The following is a 21,834-nucleotide window of genomic DNA, read 5'->3' on the forward strand; positions in this document are numbered from 1 at the left end:
GGGGGTGATGTCGGGACCTGGGGTGAGGGGTGGTGTCAGGATCTGGGGTGGGGGGTGGTGTTGGGATCTGGGGTGGGGGGTGATGTCGGGATCTGGGGTGGGGGGTGATGTCGGATCTGGGGTGAGGGGTGATGTCGGGATCTGGGGTGAGGGGTGATGTCGGGATCTGGGGTGGGGGGTGATGTCGGGACCTGGGGTGGGGGTGATGTCGGGATCTGGGGTGGGGGGTGATGTCGGGATCTGGGGTGGGGGGGTGATGTCGGGATCTGGGGTGGGGGGTGGTGTCGGGATCTGGGGTGGGGGGTGATGTTGGGATCTGGGGTGAGGGGTGGTGTTGGGACCTGGGGTGAGGGGTGATGTTGGGATCTGGGGTGAGGGGTGGTGTTTGGATCTGGGGTGAGGGGTGACGTCGGGACCTGGGGTGGGGGGTGGTGTTGGGATCTGGGGTGAGGGGTGACGTCGGGACCTGGGGTGAGGGGTGGTGTTGGGATCTGGGGTGAGGGGTGACGTCGGGACCTGGGGTGAGGGGTGATGTTGGGATCTGGGGTGGGGGGTGGTGTTGGGACCTGGGGTGAGGGGTGATGTTGGGACCTGGGGTGGGGGGTGATGTTGGGATCTGGGGTGGGGGGTGATGTTGGGATCTGGGGTGGGGGGTGATGTTGGGATCTGGGGTGGGGGGTGGTGTTGGGATCTGGGGTGAGGGGTGACGTCGGGACCTGGGGTGAGGGGTGGTGTTGGGATCTGGGGTGAGGGGTGACGTCGGGACCTGGGGTGAGGGGTGATGTTGGGACCTGGGGTGGGGGGTGGTGTTGGGATCTGGGGTGGGGGGTGATGTTGGGATCTGGGGTGGGGGGTGATGTCGGGATCTGGGGTGGGGGGTGATGTTGGGATCTGGGGTGGGGGGTGATGTCGGGATCTGGGGTGGGGGGTGGTGTTGGGATCTGGGGTGAGGGGTGGTGTTGGGATCTGGGGTGGGGGGTGGTGTTGGGATCTGGGGTGGGGGGTGATGTCGGGATCTGGGGTGGGGGGTGGTGTTGGGATCTGGGGTGGGGGGTGGTGTTGGGATCTGGGGTGAGGGGTGGTGTTGGGATCTGGGGTGAGGGGTGACGTCGGGACCTGGGGTGGGGGGTGATGTCGGGATCTGGGGTGAGGGGTGGTGTTGGGATCTGGGGTGAGGGGTGATGTCGGGACCTGGGTGGGGGGTGGTGTTGGGATCTGTGGTACACTGTCTGAGACCCCCACACTTTGAAGAATTATCTAACAAAGCCCTTAATCACCAAGGCATAGTAGGCCGAGGTACACAGAGGAGTCAGAGGCTGGAAAATGGAGTGAAACAGACGGTGGAGGCACTCAGTGGGTCAGGCAGCTTCTGTGGAGGGAAATAGACAGGAAACACGTCAGGTATCTGGACTGTACAGGGAAATGGGATTAGTCTGGATAGGTAAAATCAAGCAGAAAGTTCTCAGCAGGTCTGTGGAGATAGAAATAGACATGTCAGAGTAAAGACGCTTCGTCATAACTGGGAATGAATATTTCCTGTATTTTCTATTTATACTTTAGATTTCCAGCATCTGCACAGCTTCCTTCTGACTGGGGTGAGTTCGGTGTCCGGTTTGGGGGTCTGGTAAAGGGGCTTGTCGTGTCCATTCTGGGGTCCACTCGCTCACCATTGACAGGACACTCAGCTCTCACCTCTGGCTCCAAGAAGCTGTTTGCCTGTGACAGTGGCCACACCCCGGGACACCCCTTCAACAGGTGAGGTAAACCAGACAGCCTCATACCCCAGTGAAATGGGGGACCTGCGTGTGCCGGCATGCGAGTTCATCTCTGGCAGACTGGGCGGGTGAGATCAATGGCCAGGAAGGCATTGTGGAGAGCGAAGGGCATCGAAGAAGCCATGCCCATCCCCTGCGACCCAGGAAGACCCCAATCGCAATGACTACTCATTCCGCAGGGCCTGGATTTCCAGGGTTGAGAGAGTGGAACTGGCCCAGTGCAATGGCTTTTCCACCTTAACAACCCTCCCACATGGGTCTTCTGCCATCTTTGGACACAACGGACAGCCCACAGTATTTGATGGTCGGTGTGGAACCTGGGCCAAAGGCTTTTTTCTGTAATATATGACTCTATAAGTCTGAGGGGAGAATCACATTGAAGCCTCCCAAATACTGAAAGATCTGAATAGAGTGGATGTGGAGAGAATGTTTCCACTGGTAGGGGTATCGAGTATCCAACGGCACAGCCTCAGAATTAAACTAGGATGAAGAGGAATTTCTTCAGCCAGACAGCGGTGAAGCTGTGGAAGCTTTCGCCATAGAGGCCAGTGGAGGCCATGTCTTTGGATGTAGTTAAGGTAAAGATTGATAGGTTCTTGGTTGGTAATGAGGTTAAGAGTTATGGGGAGAATGCAGGAGAATGGCATTTAGAGCAGCTATGATTGAATGGCAGAGTACACTAGATGGGCAAGAACAGGCTAATTCTGCTGCTGTATCTAATGGCCTGGAAACAGTGACGGTGGCCTGGAAACGGTGACAGTGGCCTGGAAACAGTGACAGTGACCTGGAAATGGTGACGGTGGCCTAGAAACTGTGACAATGGCCTGGAAACGGTGACAGTGGCCTGGAAACGGTGACAGTGGCCTGGAAACAGTGACGGTGGCCTGGAAACGGTGACGGTGGCCTGGAAACGGTGACGGTGGCCTGGAAACGGTGACAGTGGCCTGGAAACAGACAGTGGCCTGGAAACAGTGACGGTGGCCTGGAAACGGTGACAGTGGCCTGGAAACAGTGACGGTGGCCTGGAAACGGTGACGGTGGCCTGGAAACAGTGACGGTGGCCTGGAAACAGTGACGGTGGCCTGGAAACAGTGACGGTGGCCTGGAAACGGTGACAGTGGCCTGGAAAGTGACGGTGGCCTGGAAACAGTGACGGTGGCCTGGAAACAGTGACGGTGGCCTGGAAACGGTGACGGTGGCCTGGAAACGGTGACGGTGGCCTGGAAACGGTGACGGTGGCCTGGAAACAGTGACAGTGGCCTGGAAACGGTGACAGTGGCCTGGAAACGGTGACGGTGGCCTGGAAACGGTGACAGTGGCCTGGAAACGGTGACAGTGACCTGGAAACGGTGACGGTGGCCTGGAAACAGTGACAGTGGCCTGGAAACAGTGACAGTGGCCTGGAAACGGTGACAGTGGCCTGGAAACAGTGACGGTGGCCTGGAAACGGTGACAGTGGCCTGGAAACGGTGACGGTGGCCTGCCACGGAGCAGACTGCAGCTGGTCTGAAACCCACCGAATCTCCGGAGTGCTGGGTCAATACTGTTTGGCCGGTTCGTGGCAGCAATAATGATGACGTGAGTTCGTTGCTTCAGTCCGTCCATCAGGGTCAGGAGCTGGGAGACAATCCGACGTTCCACCTCCCCATGGGTCTGCACAGTGGGAGAGAGTGGGAGAGAGAGCATGAGGGAGTGGGAGAGAGCATGAGGGAGTGGGAGAGAGAGGGGGAGAGAACATGAGGGAGTGGGAGAGAGAGCATGAGGGAGTGGGAGAGAGAGGGGGAGAGAACATGAGGGAGTGGGAGAGAGAGGGGGAGAGAACATGAGGGAGAGAGAGCATGAGGGAGTGGGAGAGAGAGGGGGAGAGAACATGAGGGAGTGGGAGAGAGAGGGGGAGAGAACATGAGGGAGTGGGAGAGAGAGCATGAGGGAGTGGGAGAGAGAGGGGGAGAGAACATGAGGGAGTGGGAGAGAGAGCATGAGGGAGTGGGAGAAAGAGGGGGAGAGAACATGAGGGAGTGGGAGAGAGAGCATGAGGGAGTGGGAGAGAGAGGGGGAGAGAACATGAGGGAGTGGGAGAGAGAGCATGAGGGAGTGGGAGAGAGAGGGGGAGAGAACATGAGGGAGTGGGAGAGAGAGCATGAGGGAGTGGGAGAGAGCATGAGGGAGTGGGAGAGAGAGGGGGAGAGAACATGAGGGAGTGGGAGAGAGAACATGAGGGAGTGGGAGAGAGAGGGGGAGAGAGCATGAGGGAGAGAGAGGGGGAGAGAACATGAGGGAGTGGGAGAGAGAGCATGAGGGAGTGGGAGAGAGAGGGGGAGAGAACATGAGGGAGTGGGAGAGAGAGCATGAGGGAGTGGGAGAGAGAGGGGGAGAGAGCATGAGGGAGTGGGAGAGAGAGGGGGAGAGAACATGAGGGAGTGGGAGAGAGAGCATGAAGGAGTGGGAGAGAGAGGGGGAGAGAGCATGAGGGAGTGGGAGAGAGAGGGGGAGAGAACATGAGGGAGTGGGAGAGAGAGCATGAGGGAGTGGGAGAGAGAGGGGGAGAGAACATGAGGGAGTGGGAGAGAGAGCATGAGGGAGTGGGAGAGAGAGGGGGAGAGAACATGAGGGAGTGGGAGAGAGAGCATGAGGGAGTGGGAGAGAGAGGGGGAGAGAACATGAGGGAGTGGGAGAGAGAGGAGGAGAGAACATGAGGGAGTGGGAGAGAGAGCATGAGGGAGTGGGAGAGAGAGGGGGAGAGAGCATGAGGGAGTGGGAGAGAGAGCATGAGGGAGTGGGAGAGAGAGGGGGAGAGAGCATGAGGGAGTGGGAGAGAGAGGGGGAGAGAACATGAGGGAGTGGGAGAGAGAGCATGAGGGAGTGGGAGAGAGAGGGGGAGAGAGCATGAGGGAGTGGGAGAGAGAGGGGGAGAGAACATGAGGGAGTGGGAGAGAGAGCATGAGGGAGTGGGAGAGAGAGGGGGAGAGAACATGAGGGAGTGGGAGAGAGAGCATGAGGGAGTGGGAGAGAGAGGGGGAGAGAACATGAGGGAGTGGGAGAGAGAGCATGAGGGAGTGGGAGAAAGAGGGGGAGAGAACATGAGGGAGTGGGAGAGAGAGCATGAGGGAGTGGGAGAGAGAGGGGGAGAGAACATGAGGGAGTGGGAGAGAGAGCATGAGGGAGTGGGAGAGAGAGGGGGAGAGAACATGAGGGAGTGGGAGAGAGAGCATGAGGGAGTGGGAGAGAGCATGAGGGAGTGGGAGAGAGAGGGGGAGAGAACATGAGGGAGTGGGAGAGAGAACATGAGGGAGTGGGAGAGAGAGGGGGAGAGAGCATGAGGGAGAGAGAGGGGGAGAGAACATGAGGGAGTGGGAGAGAGAGCATGAGGGAGTGGGAGAGAGAGGGGGAGAGAACATGAGGGAGTGGGAGAGAGAGCATGAGGGAGTGGGAGAGAGAGGGGGAGAGAGCATGAGGGAGTGGGAGAGAGAGGGGGAGAGAACATGAGGGAGTGGGAGAGAGAGCATGAGGGAGTGGGAGAGAGAGGGGGAGAGAGCATGAGGGAGTGGGAGAGAGAGGGGGAGAGAACATGAGGGAGTGGGAGAGAGAGCATGAGGGAGTGGGAGAGAGAGGGGGAGAGAACATGAGGGAGTGGGAGAGAGAGCATGAGGGAGTGGGAGAGAGAGGGGGAGAGAACATGAGGGAGTGGGAGAGAGAGCATGAGGGAGTGGGAGAGAGAGGGGGAGAGAACATGAGGGAGTGGGAGAGAGAGGAGGAGAGAACATGAGGGAGTGGGAGAGAGAGGGAGAGAGAATATGAGGGAGTGGGAGAGAGGGGGAGAGAGAACATGAGGGAGTGGGAAAGGGGGGGAGAGAACATGAGGGCGTGGGAGAGAGAAAGGAAGAACATGAGAGAGTGAGAGAGAGAAAGAGGGAGAGAGAACATGAAGGAGGGGAGAGAGAAAGAGAATATGAGAGAGTGAGAGAAAGAGTATGAGAGAATGAGTGAGAGAGTGGGAAAGACTATGAGAGAGAATAAGAAAGAGTATGAAAGAGAAAGTATGAGAGAGAGTGAGAGTGGGAGAGAAAGAGAATGGGAGAGAGAGAGAGAGGGAGAGTGAAAGAGAGTGAGATTATGAGAGATAAGAGTGAGAGAGGGTGAAAAAGAGGGTATGAGAGAGAGAGAGGGTATAGCAGACAGAGTATGTGAAAGTACAGGTATTAAGTGGGTGTGAGAAAGAGAGTGAGAGAGATAGAGATAGATATTAGGAAGAGTATTGAGTGCCTCTGAGTGTATCCGGTAATCCCAAATGGAACAGCTGGAATTCTGTCATTTCTGAATAAATAAATGCAGGATTCACTGCGTAAACCCCGGCAGTCGATCACTCTGCTCCTTTTACGGGCTATGCGTAGAATCCAATGAGTTTCTCAACTTGCAGAGTAGGGGCTCCCGGCCCATAGATCCCAAAAGTTTTAGAACAACTGAGGAAAGTTCCTTTAGCTCCCACTCTCTGTTCTGTCTCCAAACACGAGGCACTGCCTCCCAACTCCACATCTCCCTCACCCCACCTGGTGCCGTCTGCCTGTCACCCACTTCCTCAGCTGGTTGCATCCCATCCCCTGCCAGTCCCCGTGTCTCCTCTTGATACCATCCATCTGTCCTCCACACTCTCAGTCTGACCCCAGACCTCAGTCATCCCTCTGGCTCCACAGATGCTGCTCATCCCACTGCTCCTCCAGCTGTTTCAGATACCAGCATCTGCAGTCTCATGTGACTCCGAATGGGAAAAGGTAATTGAATACGGCATACACTGCTTTTAATTTAATTTACACAATTATAATGTTTTAACTTTTTAAGTACTTTAATTCATTGTTAATTAACTTTAAGTATGTCTACATTTTAACACATTTGGGGAATATTTGAGGAAATTTAATATATTCGAGAATATCAAATCTCCAATGATTAAGCAGAAGCTAGACAGTGTTGTCTGGAAGCTCTGGTCAGGCTGTTCCTGGGGTATGGGTTCAGGAGGGTCACCGTGACCGTCCGCCACTGAACCCAGCTCGAGTCAGCCCAGACAATGAGACATCAGAGCAGGAACAGGAACAGATCTTTTGGCTCTTCAAACTGTCCACCATTTAATACAATCCCAATTTACCTTCATCTCAAATCCACGTTCCTATTCTTTCGGCCATAAATTACACAGAATTACAGCACACAACAAGCCAGTCATTCTAAGTGTCACTTGCTGGTGTTAGTGCTCCACATGGAGCAGCCATCCCCTATAATCTATCTAACTCGACCAACACTCCTTTCTAAGGCAACACAAGTGAATCTGCAGATGCTGGACACGAAATGCTGGCAGAACTCAGCAGGCCAGACAGCATCTATGGGAGGAGGTAGTGATGACGTTTTGGGCCGAAACCCTTCATCAGGTGTTAAGTAACATGGGATGGTTGAGGGGGGGATAAAAAGTGTGGGGAGGGATGAAGTGGAGAGCTGGGAAGTGATAGGCTGGAGGGAAATGGGCTGGGGGGGGAAGGTGGAGAATTATGGGAAATAAAAGAGAAAGAAAGGTAGGGCTGGGGGGGGGAGAGAGAAAGAGAGAGAGAAAAAGAGAGAGAAAGAGAGGGGAAAAATTATAGTGAGGATCTGGTTCTCTTTCTCTCTCTTTCCCCCCTCACTATAATCTCCCCCCCAGCCCTACCTTTCTTTCTCTTTTATTTCCCATAATTCTCCACCTTCCCCTTAGCCCTGATGAAGGGTTTCGGCCCGAAACGTCGTTATTACCTCCTCCCATAGATGCAGTCTGGCCTGCTGAGTTCTGCCAGCATTTCGTGTTTTTTTTCAAAACTCCTTTCTCATGCCTTTCCTTCACCCAATTTCCACTCAAACACACTCCTGCTTTTCAGAAAACAGCAGGTAAGCAGGCCCATAATGTCATACTGAACTAATTAAACAAGTAACTGAATATCTAACTAGACTAAAGCCACACAGGCAAAATGCTGAAGGAACTCAGTCGGCCAGGCAGCCTGTGGGAAAGAGTACAGGGTTTCACTGATATACAGGAGGCTACACTGGGAGCACCAGACATAGTAAATGATCCCAACAGACTCACAGGTGAAGTGTCAGCTCACCTGGAAGGACTCTTTGTGACCCTGAATGGTGGTGAGGGAGGAGGTGTAGCACTCGTTCCGCTGGCAAGGGTAGGTGTCAGGAGGGACATCAGTGGGGATGGAAAAGGGAGTTGTGTAGGGAGCAATCCCTGTGGAAAACAGAAAGTGCGGGGGAGGGAGGGAAAGATGTGCTCGGTGGTGGGATCCTATCGCAGATGGCGGAAGATATGGAGAATTATGTGCTGGACGCAGAGGCTGGTGGATGATAGGTGAGGATAAGAGGAACCCTACCCTGGTAGGGTGGTGGGAGGATGGGGTGAGGCTAGACATGCTTGAATCAGAATTGCAGTTAAGGGCGGTGGTTGATGTTGGAGAAGGGAAGAAATTTTCTTTGATAAGGAGAACACCTCCTTCATTATGGAATGAAAAGCCTCATCCTGAGAGCAGATGCGGCAGAGACGGAGGAATTGAGAGAAGAGGGTGGCATTTTCTAGCATTTTGTGAGTGTTGCTGAAATGTCGGCTTTCTGTGTTGATAACTGGCTTTTCCCACAAGTGTAAATATCTTCTCGATTTCTCCCCTAAACAACTCCTTTCTAACTGTAAAGTCCTCATCAGGCACATTCAGTGTCCTCTTTTCCTAACGGAGCCATCAGCCACTGCTACCATCAGGAAGGAGGTACAGAAGCCTGAAGGCACACACTCAGTGATCCAGGAACAGCTTCTTCCCCTCTGCCACCTGATCTCTGAATGGACAATAAACCCATGAACACTACCTCATTACTTTTTTATTTTTTCTATTATTATATACTTCTTTGTACTGCTGCTGCAAAGACGACAAATTTGTCGACATGTACTGGTGATATTAAACCTGATTCTGGTTCTGGTTTAATAACCTACACCCTCCTCCTGTTTAATCTCACCTCACTGCTTCTTAGTACTTTGTAATGAAGCAAGGTGTCCTGAGGCCTTAATCAAATTGTAAATACGTTCCCAATAAAACGTGACCTTTATCACTTATAATGTGGAAAACAGTCCATTCAGCAAGTGAAGGAAATCAAAGAAAAAACAGATGCTGTATATCTGAAATAAAATCGTACAGTACTGGAAACACTCAGCCGGTCAGTCTGCATCTGTGGAAGGAGTAGCAGGGACTGGCCTCTCCTGTTGGGACGGGACTGCCCTCTAGTGTTCGATCGAGGGAAGGACAAGCTGGATTGACAGCACGTGCTTGCCTGTGGACTGCCAGAAACTGCACCATCAATCTGAGGGACATGTCACTCAGGGACTTGGGGCTATATACAGTTTTGAGTGTCAGAGCATCTATTGATCGGTGTCAAAAAAGCCAAATTAAATCCACTGAAATTCAATGTTGTAAAACAATAAAGCATGAAAACTTCTGGGGTGTGGGGTGTATAAGCACTCTATATTTTTTGGTGTAATTGTATGTGAGCTTTCTGGAATGTGCTGTGTTATTCAGTGTATGTTTTGCATCTTGGCCCCAGAGGAATGCTGGTTCATTCGGCTATATTCTTGTGTGGTTGAACGGTAATTAAACTTGAATTTGATTTTGATTTTGATTTGAACATCATGGCTTTATCCGATGAAGTGACTCAGACCTGAAGTGTTAACGTGTCTCCCTCCACAGATGCTGCCTGACCAGCAACGTGTTTCCGGTATTTACTGTTCAGTGTGCAACCAGTCCAGGTCTACCCACAACTTGGTCACACTCTCTCTATGCCTCTGGCACTGAGAAGAGAGTGGACCTGTGACAGGCAACAGCACCTTCTCTCTCTTCGGAGCAATAGCGTCCAGTTCATCGATGAAGATGATAGCCGGTGCGTTCTTCTCGGCTTCCTCAAAGGCCTTCCTCAGGTTACTCTCGGACTCCCCCGCCAGCTTGCTCATGATCTCTGGACCTGCGCAAGAGAGTCCACAAAGTCACAGTAACATCAAAGCACAAAGTCGGCCAGTTTTATCTTCAATACATTTCATAGAATAGGACACTACAGCACGGACGATGTTGTGCTGTCCTTTTAACTGACTCTACGATTATTCTAACTCTTCCCTCCACATAACCCTCCATCTTTCTTTCCTCCATGTGCCACTGGTAGCAGATTGTATGAAACCACTACTCTCAGTGTAAAAGAAAAAATTATCCCTGTACTTTCCTCCAATGACTTTAAAATTATGTCCTCTCATATTAGCCATTTCCACCCCAGGAAAAAGGCTTTTCTGTCCATTCTATCTGTGCCCCTTATCATCTTTCATGCCTCAATCAAGTCATTTTTCATCTTATTTTCACTCCAAAGAGAAAAGCCCAAGCTATCCTCATAAGATATGCTCTCCAAATCCAGGCAGCATCCTGGTAAACCCTCTCTAAAGCTTCTATATTCTTTCTAGAATGAGGCAACCAGAACCTGAATACAGGGCTCCAAGTGTGGTCTAACCAGAGTTCTATATTCCCTTGGATGCAATGCCCTGACTGATGGTTTCACTGGATGTGACCACACTTCTGATCAAGTTACGTCCTTGATTGACTGACGTGATTTGTTAGATTGTTTCAGGAATGTGAGACCTTACCCCTCCTTACAACACCAACAGCAACTCAATAAACTGACTGGTGGACTACTAGCAGGTACAGGTCTGTTTGGCCAAGGTGGCTGCGATTGATTATCAGTTACTGTGTGAATTGAGGTCATTTTTCACAATCTATCAGGTAGCACAGCAGCCCAACAGAATGTGCCAGTGTCTCGCAGCTCTGGGGGTTGTGCTGGTTCGATCCTGGCCACGGGCACTGCGTGGATTTTGCAGATTTTCACTGTGACTGCGTGGTTTTCCCCACATTGGTGTGATTTCCTACTACATCCCAAAGGTCTGTAGGTTAATTGACCACTCGGTGTGTGGTAGAAATTGGGGAGAGTCATAAATGCTATTAATGAAGCATCAGTGTAAAAATGGATGGCTGATGGCTATCACAGACGCTGCGCTGAGCGATCTGTTTCTAAGCCATCTCTCTTTGTGACTCTGCACAGTGAGGGATAAATATTGAGCTGGAAACGGCAAAAAACTCACAGCACCATGGGATTCTGTGAAGGAGAAAACACAGGCTCATGTTGGCACATCGGCTGAGAGCTGACTCCTCCAACAGGACATCAAAAACGTGACTGTCACCCTGGGATAGACGTTTAAGCTCCTGGGGTGTGACTCCAAATAAGACCCACCACGTCGAAGTGAGAAAGGTGCTCACTGAGCTACCTTTGTGAAATCATGGTTAGGTAATTGGCCAACTATGCAGAGGCTTGGATTGTTAGAGTCGCATGTTCAAATCCCATCGCAGCAGCTGGCAAATCTAAGTTTGAATAACTAAATAAATATGGACTTAAGTTAATTTAATTAAGTCAATGGAATCACTGAGTATCTTGTAAAAGTCACCTGGTTTGATAAGGTAGTTTTGAGATGTAGACGCACTGTCTTAATTGTCTAAGCTATAAGTTATTCCAGACACACAACAACATTTTGACATTTCAATGCCCTCTGACACATCCCAGAAAGATTACGGGCTGTTTGCAAGGAGCAATAAATGTTGGCTCCTACATCAAGAAAATAAATGCCCTTAAAGAAAAGCCACCAGATATGAACTATGGACTAGATCTCCTGGAGGACAGGTCAACCAGGGATCCAACTACGGAACCATTATGGAAGCAGTGCAGGAGGTTTCAATGTCAAAGTGAATGTGGGCTGAATGGCTGATTTATGTCTTACCATTGATGAGGAAGAAGAAAGCTCCAGTTTCGTTGGCTACAGCTCGAGCAACAAGCGTCTTTCCAGTTCCTGGAGGGCCATAGAGCAGGATTCCCCTTGGTGGCTGTGGACAGATTGGACCAAGGCATTGAGAGGTCATGAGGGTGCACTAACAGTGGTTCACATGACTCTATGCCTCTCAGATGTACAGAATACCCCCACTGGTATTTACATCTACCCACCCTCCAACCCATTACCAGTAACACAGCCACACAAGCAAGGCCACAGGAAGCCATTCAACCCTTCCATATTTTCTTGTTGTGTGTGAGGAGGGCTAACAGTCAGATGTAAATCCTTTCCATCTTTCCATCTGGGTTTGTTTCCAGCAAAACCCCAGAAACCACTTGTAAGATTGAAAGACGTAGCAGCAGAATCAGGCCATTTGGCCCATCAGGTCTGCTCTGCATTTTGGTCGTGGCTGATTTATTTTCCTTTATTGTCTTTCTCAACCCCATTCTCCTACCTTCTCCATTTAAACTTTGTCACCCTTACTGATCAAGTGCCTATCAATCTCCGCTTTGAATATATCTAACGACTTAGCTTCCATAGCCGACTGAAGTAATGAATTCTATAGATTCAGCAGCTAAAGAAATTCCTCCTCAATTCTATTCCAAAATAGCATTCTTCTACTCTGAAGCTGTGCCCAGAACTCCTAGACACTCCCACTATAGGAAATATACTCTATATATCTACACTATCTAGGCCTTTCAATGTTCAATAGATTTAAACAGATTCCTCACATTCTTTGAAACTCCAGTGAGTACAGGGTACAGGCCCGGAGACAACAAATACTCCTCATACGATAACACTTTGATTCCCAGGATCATTCCTGGCAACATAGACTACAGAACCTGAACTGGTGCCAGACTACATCCAGGATATAAGGAGTTCCCTCACAGCCTTGGAGTGGAGCGGGAAGAATTTCACATGAACATTAAATTCAGACTGCGTGAAGTGTTGACAATGTGGTTCTTGACCAAACCATATTCCTTGTTGTCAGTTTGCCCACTCGATTTCCTTCCTAATTTCTGAATTCCATCTTTCTCTGCATTTCACCCTGTGCCTTAACTCTATCTCTCATCTCCTCTTTCTCTACAATTCCTCCCTATGAGGGGATTTCTTCTCGTTCTCTGGAATTCCTTTCTGTGCTCTCACTTATCCTGGCTTTGGTGACTGTGAGAATTCGGTGAGTTGTCAAAAAGAGTCAGTCCGGTCCCCATCTCACTCTGACTGTGACCTTCTTCACAGTGACAATCCCAGCCCTTCTGCCTGAAATTCTTTGTCACTGGGCTGCTCTGCTCCCTCAAGGTCCCACAGACAGCCACTGGGTAAGGGACCTGAGGATTTACATTGCGGCTTATTTCTATCCCAATGCCCAAGTCTGTTCCACTAATCTATCTTGCTAATCTATGTTTCTATAATGAGGTAATAATTAGGGTTGTCCCATTTGGTTCAAGAACAGCAGTAAATCTTCAACCTGGCAATTTGGTACTGTGGACTGCATGTTAGCTAGTTGCATCACTGTCTGGGGGGAGACGTGCTGGCTACTGTACAGGATCAAAGCTAGCTGCAGAAAGCTGTAAACTCACTTAGTTCCATCATGGGCACCTGCTCGGCAGTATCCAGGACATCATCAAGGAACGATGTCTCAAAAGGTGGTGGTCATCATGAAGGACCCCATCACCCAGGTCAAGCCCTGTTCTCAGTGCACCATCAGGAAGGAGGTACTGAAGCCTGAAGGCACACACTTAATGCAATGATCAGGAATCCCTTGCTGGCATCACTAAAGGAGTCAAAAACTAGAGGCTATGGGCTTAAGTTGAAAGGGGCGATATTTAGAAAGGATCTGAGGGGCAACTTCTTCATTTGGAGGGTGGTCTGTACATGGATCAAGCTGGCAAAGGAAGGCAGTTATAATAATAACATTTAAATGGACAGGTACATGGATAGGGAAGGGTCGGAGGGATATGGGCAAATGTGGGCAAATAGGACCAGATGACATTGGAATTTTAGATGCCAAAGGGACTATTTTTCCGTCCATTGAACAAATTTCCTTCCCCAATCCCCTATCCAACTTCCTCTATTCCCCACTCTGACTATTACTTCTTCTCACGAGCCTATTACGCTCCCCGGGTCCCCTCCTCCTTTGCTTTTTCCTCTGGCCCGTGCTGCTCTCCAACCAGAATCTTTCTTCTTCAGCCCTTGACCTGGCTTCACCTATCACTTCCTATCACTTTCCAGCTAGCTTTCCCCCCCTCCCACTGCCCCCTCTATCTTTTCATTCTGTCATCTTCCCCCTTCCTTCTCAATCCTGAAGAAGGGTCACAGCCCGAAACGTCGACTGAGTTTTTGTGTGTGTTGGGTTAGCTTGCTTCCATGCTGTGTTCAAAGAGTGCATCAGATACAGAGTACACTCCCTCTCAAAGAGTTAACGAGCACAGCTCCTAAACACCATTTTATAAACGTTAAGCCCCCCACACTTGCCACACCTACCTTGACCCCGATAGCCTTGAAGAGGGCTGGATGCCGAAGGGGCAGCTCGACCATCTCCTTGATCTGAGCCAGCTGTTTGCGGCAGCCTCCTATGTCGTCATATCCAACGTCATTCAGGTTCTCCTCCTCATCCTGTTGGCGAAACAACAGCATCACCACCCAGCGTACAACAAAGGTGAGGGCCGCCTCAGGCCATCCCACGCGCCTCGCAGCCTACGCAGCCGTGTTCGGGCTGGGCGGCGGGTTGGAGGTGCGTCTCTACCAAAGGTTGCATGAGGGGCTCCTTCCCTCCACTAGCCTGCAAGTCACCCCGGGCAAGGTGTTGCACCTGCTTAGCCCCCGATCAGGGTCACGTGAAGCCACTCAAGCAGGTGGTGGATGGTCGTATGAGCAGCCGGTGCATGTGGCAAGCCCTGGTTATACAACCACTAACGCCAGGCAGACAACTTATGAAGAGTATTGATAGTGGTTGGGGGGGGGGGGGTGTCACCTGTCTTGTAAAAACCCTGCCTAGGAGAAGGTGATGGCAAACTACTTCCGTAGAAGAATAACCATCATACGACATGGCACAGGACAAGCAAACAAGTCTGTTGGCAATTCAAATGCTATACCAGGGATTGATTTAAATGAGATGCCTTTGGTTTTTAATGTAAATTGCAGGCATTAATCAAAATCAGGCTTTATTATCACTGGCATATGTCATCAAATTTGTTAACTTAGCAGCAGCAGTACAATGCAATACATGATAATATAGGAGACAAAATAAATAAGTAAATCATTTGCAGTAAGTATATACGTGTATGTGCTTATTAACTAGTTAAATTAAAAGTAGTGCAAAAACAGAAATAAAAGTGGGGTAATGTTCATGGGTTCAATGTCCATTTAGGAATCGGATGACAAGGGGGAAGAAGCTGTTCCTGAATCACTGAGTGTGTCTTCAGGCTCCTGCACCTCCTTCCTGATCGTAATAGTGAGAAAAGGGCATGCCCTGGGTGCTGAGGATTCTCAATAATGGACGTTGCCTTTCTGAAACACCGCTTCCTTGAAAATGACTTGGATACTATGGAGGCAAGTACGCAAGATGGAGATGACTAATTTTACAACTCTCCGTAGCTTCTTTTGATCCTGTGCAGCAGCAACCCTTCCCCCCCAACCGGATGGTGATGCAGCCTGTCAAGATGCTCTCCCTGGTACATCTGCAGGAGTTTTCGAGTGTCTTAGGTGTCACCAAATGTCCTCAAACACTTAATAAAATATAGGCACTGTCTTGCTTTGATATGTTGTGATCAGGTTAGATCCTCAAAGATCTTGACCCCCAGGAACTTGAAATTGCTCACTCTCTCCACTTCTGATCCCTCTTTAAGGATTGGTTTGTGATCCCTTGTCCTAACCTTTCTGAAGTCCATTATTAGCTCTTTGGTCTTAATGATATTGAGTGCAAGGTTGTTGCTGCAGCACCACTCAACTAGCTGGTATGTCTCATTCCTGTACACCCTTTCGTCTCCATCCGAGATTCTGCCAACTATAGTTGTATTTCAGAATATAGTTGGCATCTGAGGTGTGCCTAGCCACACATAGAGAGAGTAGAGCAGTGGGCTAAGTACACATCCCTGAGGTGCACCAGTGTTGATCGTCAGCGAGGAACAGTTATTAATACCAATCCGCACAGATTGTGGTCTTCCAGTTAGGAAGTTGAGGATCCAATTGCAGAGGTATAGAGACTCAGGTTCTGTAGATTATCGATCTGGACTATAGGAATGATGCTGTTAAAAGCTGAGCCATAGTCAACAACAGCATGCTGACGTAGGTGTTTGTATTGTCCAGGTGGTCTAAGGCTGTGTGAAGAGCCATTGAGACAGAGTCTGCTGTAAACTTATTGTGGCAACAGGCAAATTGCAATGGGTCCAGGTCCTGGCTGAGGCAAGTTTTGTTTCTAGTCATGACCAACCTCTCAAAGCATTTCATCACCGTAGATGTGAGTGCGGCTGGACGACTGTCATTAAGGCAGCTCACACTGCTTACTCTTCTTGGGAACTGCTATAATTGTTGCCCTTTTGAAGCAGGTGGCAACTTCCAATCGTAGCAGTGAAAGGTGGAAAATGTCCTTGAATACTCCCACCAGCTGGGTGGCAAAAGATTTGAGAGCCCTCCCAGGTACTCCATGGAGGCCTGTCACCTTCTGAAGGTTCACCCTCGTGAAAGACAGCCAGGCATTGGCCTCCAGACAGGTGCAACACGGATCTTCACAGCTGTCCTCATATTCTCCTTTCAAAGCTGCATTACCAGCGTCTGGTAGTGAAGCATCACTGCCCTTCATGCTATTAGGTTTCGTTTTGCAGGATGTAATGTCCTGCAAACCCTGCCAGAGTTGATGTGCATCCAATGTCGCCTCCAACCTTGCTCAGAATTGTTCCTTCACTCTTGAAATAGCCCTCCGCAAGTCATCCCTGGTTTTCAGCGACAGGCCTGAGCCGCAGATCTAGCCCTCAGCAGATGACGAACCTCCTGGTTCATCCTTGGCTTGTGATTGAAATAAGCTGCTGAGAGTTGTAAACTCAGTCAGCTCCATCATGAGCACCACCCTCCGAGTATCCAGGACAGCTTCAAGGAGCAACGTTTCAAAAAGATGACATCCATCATTAAAGACCCCCATCACACAGGTCATGCCTTGTTCTCATTGCCACCATCAGAAAGGAAGTACAGAAACCAGAAGACACACACTCAGCGATTCAGGAACAGCTTCTTCCCCTCTGCCATCCGATTTCTGAATGGACATTAAACCCATGAACACTACCTCACTATTTCTTTTATTTTTATTTTTGCATTACTTACTTAACTATTATACATATATACTCTTAGTGTAATTCATGGATTTTTTGATGATTATGTATTGCATGGTACTGCTGCTGCAAGGTTAACAAATTTTATGCCCTATTAAACCTGATATAAAATGATTCTGATTTTGATTTGTTGACTGTGGTGGTCACACTCTCACCTTCTGCTTAACAGGATGAGGGAGCAGAGAAGGAGATAAGAGTGAGCGGGGTCCTTGATTATATTGGCTGCTTTGGTAAGACAGTGGGGTACGTAGATGGAGTTAATAGAAGGGAGACTGTTAGGTGGCTGAATAATCTGTAGGGAGAACGGAAACATTAACAAGTGCTGCCTGATCATCTGGGTATTTCCAGCTTCCTGCAATATTTTGCTTCAAAGTGCAGCCTGACCCTCTGTTCCCTTAATGAGGGGACGCTTGCAATGATCAGGAATCCTTTGCTCTCATCACCTAGTGGCTCAGTTCCAGAGGCGTCTTACGTTTTCCGCGCGACCGTGTGCGTTTTCGCCAGGTGCTCTGGTTCCCTCCACAGTCCGAAGGCATACTGATTGGTAGGTTAATTGGTCATTGTAAATTGTCCCATGATTAGCTTAGGGTTAAATCAGGGCTGCAAGGGCCTACACTGCGCTGTATCTCCATAAACAAATATTCGACATCACCTCTTCCCCATCTCAACAGAGTCAGGCTGAAGCCTCAGAACTGCAAGAGCTGCTTGGCTCAGTTAAATCTGGCCAGCAAGAGTTGACATCACTGAAGGGGCTGACTGACTGGGGTTTGCAAGTGAGGAAATCAAAAAGCCAATTGCATAAGGAGATAATAACGAGGCCTAGTCTTGGAGCTTATTGATTGTGGATAACTTCAATCCCCACAACGCCGAACTGATCACTGAACACAACCTATGGACTACTTTCAAGGTCTCTACAATTCATGTGCTCAGTATTATTTAGTCATTTAATTCATTATTTAATAGTAATTATTATTATTTGTCTTTATTTGTATTTGAACATTTGTCTATTTTTGCACATTGGTTGTTTGCCAATCTTTGTGTGAGTTTTTCATTGATTCTATTGTATTTCTCTGTTTTACTGTGAATGTCTCAGGATCATATATGATGATGTATCAGTACTTTGATAATGAATTTTGAGGTGATCGTAAAGCCAGAAGGGTTGACCTTACCTCTCGTTTAATTGGCTCGCCTTCGCAGTGCAGGATGGTGTCTGGAGCCACAATGCAATGAGGTGCAGGGTCAGTCTCCACCACCTTGAATTCCACAGCTCGCATCCCTCCACGGACCAAGAAGATGTCTCCTGGAAAACACACGGGAACACACGCACACACACGCATGAGGCCGTCGTTAGTCAACTACACCCGTCATAAACCCCGTCTTGGGAAGATCACAAGTCCAGTCTCCAAGCTAGCTTGAAAAAGGTGAATATATTATTCAATGCCTCAATTTCACTCCACCAACCAATGACAATGGTAGGTAGGTAGGCCTTTGTTAGTGTCGATAGACCACAGATTTGCGCCTTGGAAAGTTTCCAGGGAGCAAGCCTGGGCAAGGTTTTTTTTTAAAGGAAGACCAGCAGTTGCCCAAGCTTCAAGTCTCCCCTCTCCACGCCACCGATGTTGTCCAAGGGAAGGGCATTAGGACCCATACAGCTTGGCACCGGTGTCATCGCAGAGCAATGTGTGGTTAAGTGCCTTGCTCAAGGACACACAAGCAGCCCCAGCCAAGGCTCGAACTAGCGACCTTCAGATAACTAGACAAACATCTTAACCACTTGGCCACACGCCAACAACAATGACCGTTCCTTTAAATCAACCGGAAAAGCACCAGAGGAACTCAGCAGCCATGGAGGGAGATGGTTGAGACCGTTCATCCATTTGGGGATACTGTGTCTTCTTCATCCTTCAAATCATCCAAGTTTCCACCTGAAGACCAAACACACTTTCTGCTTCACTGGATGAACAAGAACCGACAAGTATCCCCGATGAAGTTGGAGGCCCAATGTCTACGAGTGTGAGAATCCGGGGAAAGGATTGGAGGCCTGGAATTGGGTGGAATGGGAAAGCAGCTCATTTTGCTGTGGTTGCCTTGTTTAGTTTTGATGTTGCTGCTGCTTGTGTTGTTCTGCAGAACACTGCGTGCATGTGACATTGGCACCGGAATATGTGGTAACTCTTGCGGCCTGCCACCAGCACACCCTTGGTCAGCTCCATCGCGGGCACTAGCTGCTGTGGCATCCAGGACCTCTTAAAGGAGCAATACCTCAAAAAGACGACATCTATCAGTAAAGACTCCCATCACCCAGGACATACATGCCTTGTTGTCACTGTTACTATCAGGGAGGAGGTACAGAAGCCTGATGGCACACACTCAGCGATTCAGGAACAGCTTCTTCCCCAATCCCCATCTGACTTCTCAATGGACATTGAACCCATGAACACTACCTCACTACTTTTTTATTTCTGTTTTTGCACTACATATTATATTTAACTATCGTATATATACGCTCTTACTGTAATACAAGTTTTACCTATTATCATGTATTACACTGTACTGCTGCTGCAAAGTCAACAAATTTCACGACGTATGCCAGTGATATTAAACCTGATTCTGAATGTGTTTAGTGGCACATTAACCCACTAACTTGCACGTCTTTGGGACGTGGGGGGGAAACTGGAGTAACCAGAGGAAACCCCACATGATTACAAGGAGAACGTGCAAACTCCAAAAAGACATCACCCGAGATGTCAGGACCACAACTGGGTCACTGGAGCTGTCAGGGTACATGCTGTCCCAAGTCTGCGATTGCCCTTGTCAGTTGAGTTTTACTGGAACCTCTCTGATCCAGACCGACAGTTAGCAATGTGATGTCAAATACACCATATATTTAATCACCAGGCGTCGGTCATACCCTGACAAGCTGCTGGTTAGCCTCCTCCTTGAACAAATATAGTCTGTGGGGTGAAGGTTATCCCACAGTACTGCTGGGTAGGGATTTAGACCTAGAGATGTTGAATGACTGTCAATATATTTCCAGGTCAGGATGATGCGTAAACTAGAAGGGAACCTGCTGGTGGTATCCTGCTACTCTTGGTCACAAAGCTTGAGGGTTTGGGAGGTGCTGTCAGATTAGCCCAGATGAGAACCTATTGAATATTCTATAAACAGTGGACACCGCAGTCACTGTGTGTCAGTGATGTAGGGAAGGTATGCTTAGGATGCTAGATAGAGTCATACAGCAGTACAACACAGAAATAAGCCCTTCAGCCCATCTATTCCTTGCTGAACCATTACTCTGCCTCGTCCCATTGACCTGCATACACCTCCTATCCATGTATCTGTCTAAATTTCTCTTAAATGTTGCAATCGAGCCCTCATCCACCACAACACGGAAATGAGTTCATGCCGACCTGACCTGCCCAGTCTCACCTACCTGCCCCAGGACTATAATCCCCCAAACCCTCCCATCTACGTACTGCACCTATCCAAATTTCTCTTACATGTTGAAATCGAATCTGCGCTGGCAGCTCGTTCCCCACTCACACCACCCTCTGAGTGAAGGTGTTCCCTGTTAGGTTCCCATCAAGTATTTCACCTTTCACCTGAACAACAGTTTGCTTTGCTCTGAATGGTGCCGAGATCAAACTTTGGTTAGGCTGCCACACCTCGAGTACTGGGTGCAGTTACGGTCATCCCGATAAGTTGCTAAATTGGTTCATTATCGTCACACATACTGAGCTACAGAGAGACAATTCTTTGTGTTACATACGATGGAGGCTTTCGAGAGGGTGCAGAAGAGGTTCACTAGGATGCTGCCTGGATTGGAGAGGGTGGAAAAACTTGGATTGCTTTCTCTGCAGCGTTGGAGGCTTAAGGAAGTTTATCAATTTATGGCAGGCATAGATAGGGTGACGGTCAGAAGCTTTCCCCAAGAGCGGAAATATGGAACACCAGAGTGATGTAGATAAGGTCAAGGCACGCAAGCTTTTTCCACTGAGGTTCGGTGAGAGTACAACTTCAGGTCATGGGTTAAGGGTGAAAGGTGAAAAGTTTAAGGGGGACATGAGGGGAAGCTTCTTCACTCAGAAGGTCATGAGAGTGTGGAATGAGCTGCCAGTGCAAGTGGTGGGATGGGAGGGGTATGGAGGGCAATGGTCCAAGTGCAGGTCGATGGGAGTAGGCAGTTTAAATGTTTGGCATGGGCTAGATTTGCTGAAGGCCTGTTTCTGTGCTATACTTTAAATTTTTTTTATTGGGACACAACACGGAATAGACCTTCCAGCCCTTTGAGCTGTGCTGCCCAGCAATCCCCAATATAACCACCGGACAATTAACAATGATCAATTAACCTAACAACCAGTACATCTTTGGAATGTGGGAGGAAACTGGAGCACCAGGAGGAAACCCACATGGTCACAGGGAGAGCGTACAGACTCCTGGCAGGCAGTGGCAGGGATTGAACCCAGGTCACCTGCACTGTGAAGTGTTTTTATGACTCTCTAACTCTAGAAATCATAGGAGAGTGGGGGCAAGACCTACAGCAATAGCTTTTTGGTGTTAAACACAAAGAGCAGCAGGTGCTTTGAACATGCTGCCAGAGGTGGTGGTAGAAGAGGTGAGTTTAACGATGTTTAAGAGGCATTCAGACAGACATATGAACATGCAGGGATATAGACAATGTACATGCAGACGGAATCAGCTGAACATGGCATTAGGAAGAGCACAGACATCGTGGACTGGAGAACCTATTTGTGCTGTGCACTCTACATTGATCAAATAAGTCTGACTGAAGCCACACTCAGCTAAACTTTACAGCGCCAGCAGTCAA

At 49.2% G+C, this 21,834-nt stretch overlaps 1 protein-coding gene across 1 annotated transcript in view; it reads right to left on the bottom strand.

The window, feature by feature from the left end:
- Positions 1-21,834, bottom strand: part of LOC132406550 (transitional endoplasmic reticulum ATPase-like) — a 75,779-nt gene that overhangs the window by 24,145 nt on the left and 29,800 nt on the right. Inside the window, exons 5-9 of the mRNA XM_059992368.1 lie at positions 18,176-18,306; positions 14,167-14,298; positions 11,635-11,737; positions 9,655-9,788; positions 3,293-3,428 (exon numbers count right to left, since the gene is read on the bottom strand). Of these exons, the coding sequence (XP_059848351.1) occupies positions 3,293-3,428; positions 9,655-9,788; positions 11,635-11,737; positions 14,167-14,298; positions 18,176-18,306 (636 nt within the window). The remainder of the gene's footprint in view (positions 1-3,292; positions 3,429-9,654; positions 9,789-11,634; positions 11,738-14,166; positions 14,299-18,175; positions 18,307-21,834) is intronic.

This window comes from Hypanus sabinus, chromosome 16, assembly GCF_030144855.1.
Source record: "Hypanus sabinus isolate sHypSab1 chromosome 16, sHypSab1.hap1, whole genome shotgun sequence".
Classification (NCBI taxonomy): domain Eukaryota; kingdom Metazoa; phylum Chordata; class Chondrichthyes; order Myliobatiformes; family Dasyatidae; genus Hypanus; species Hypanus sabinus.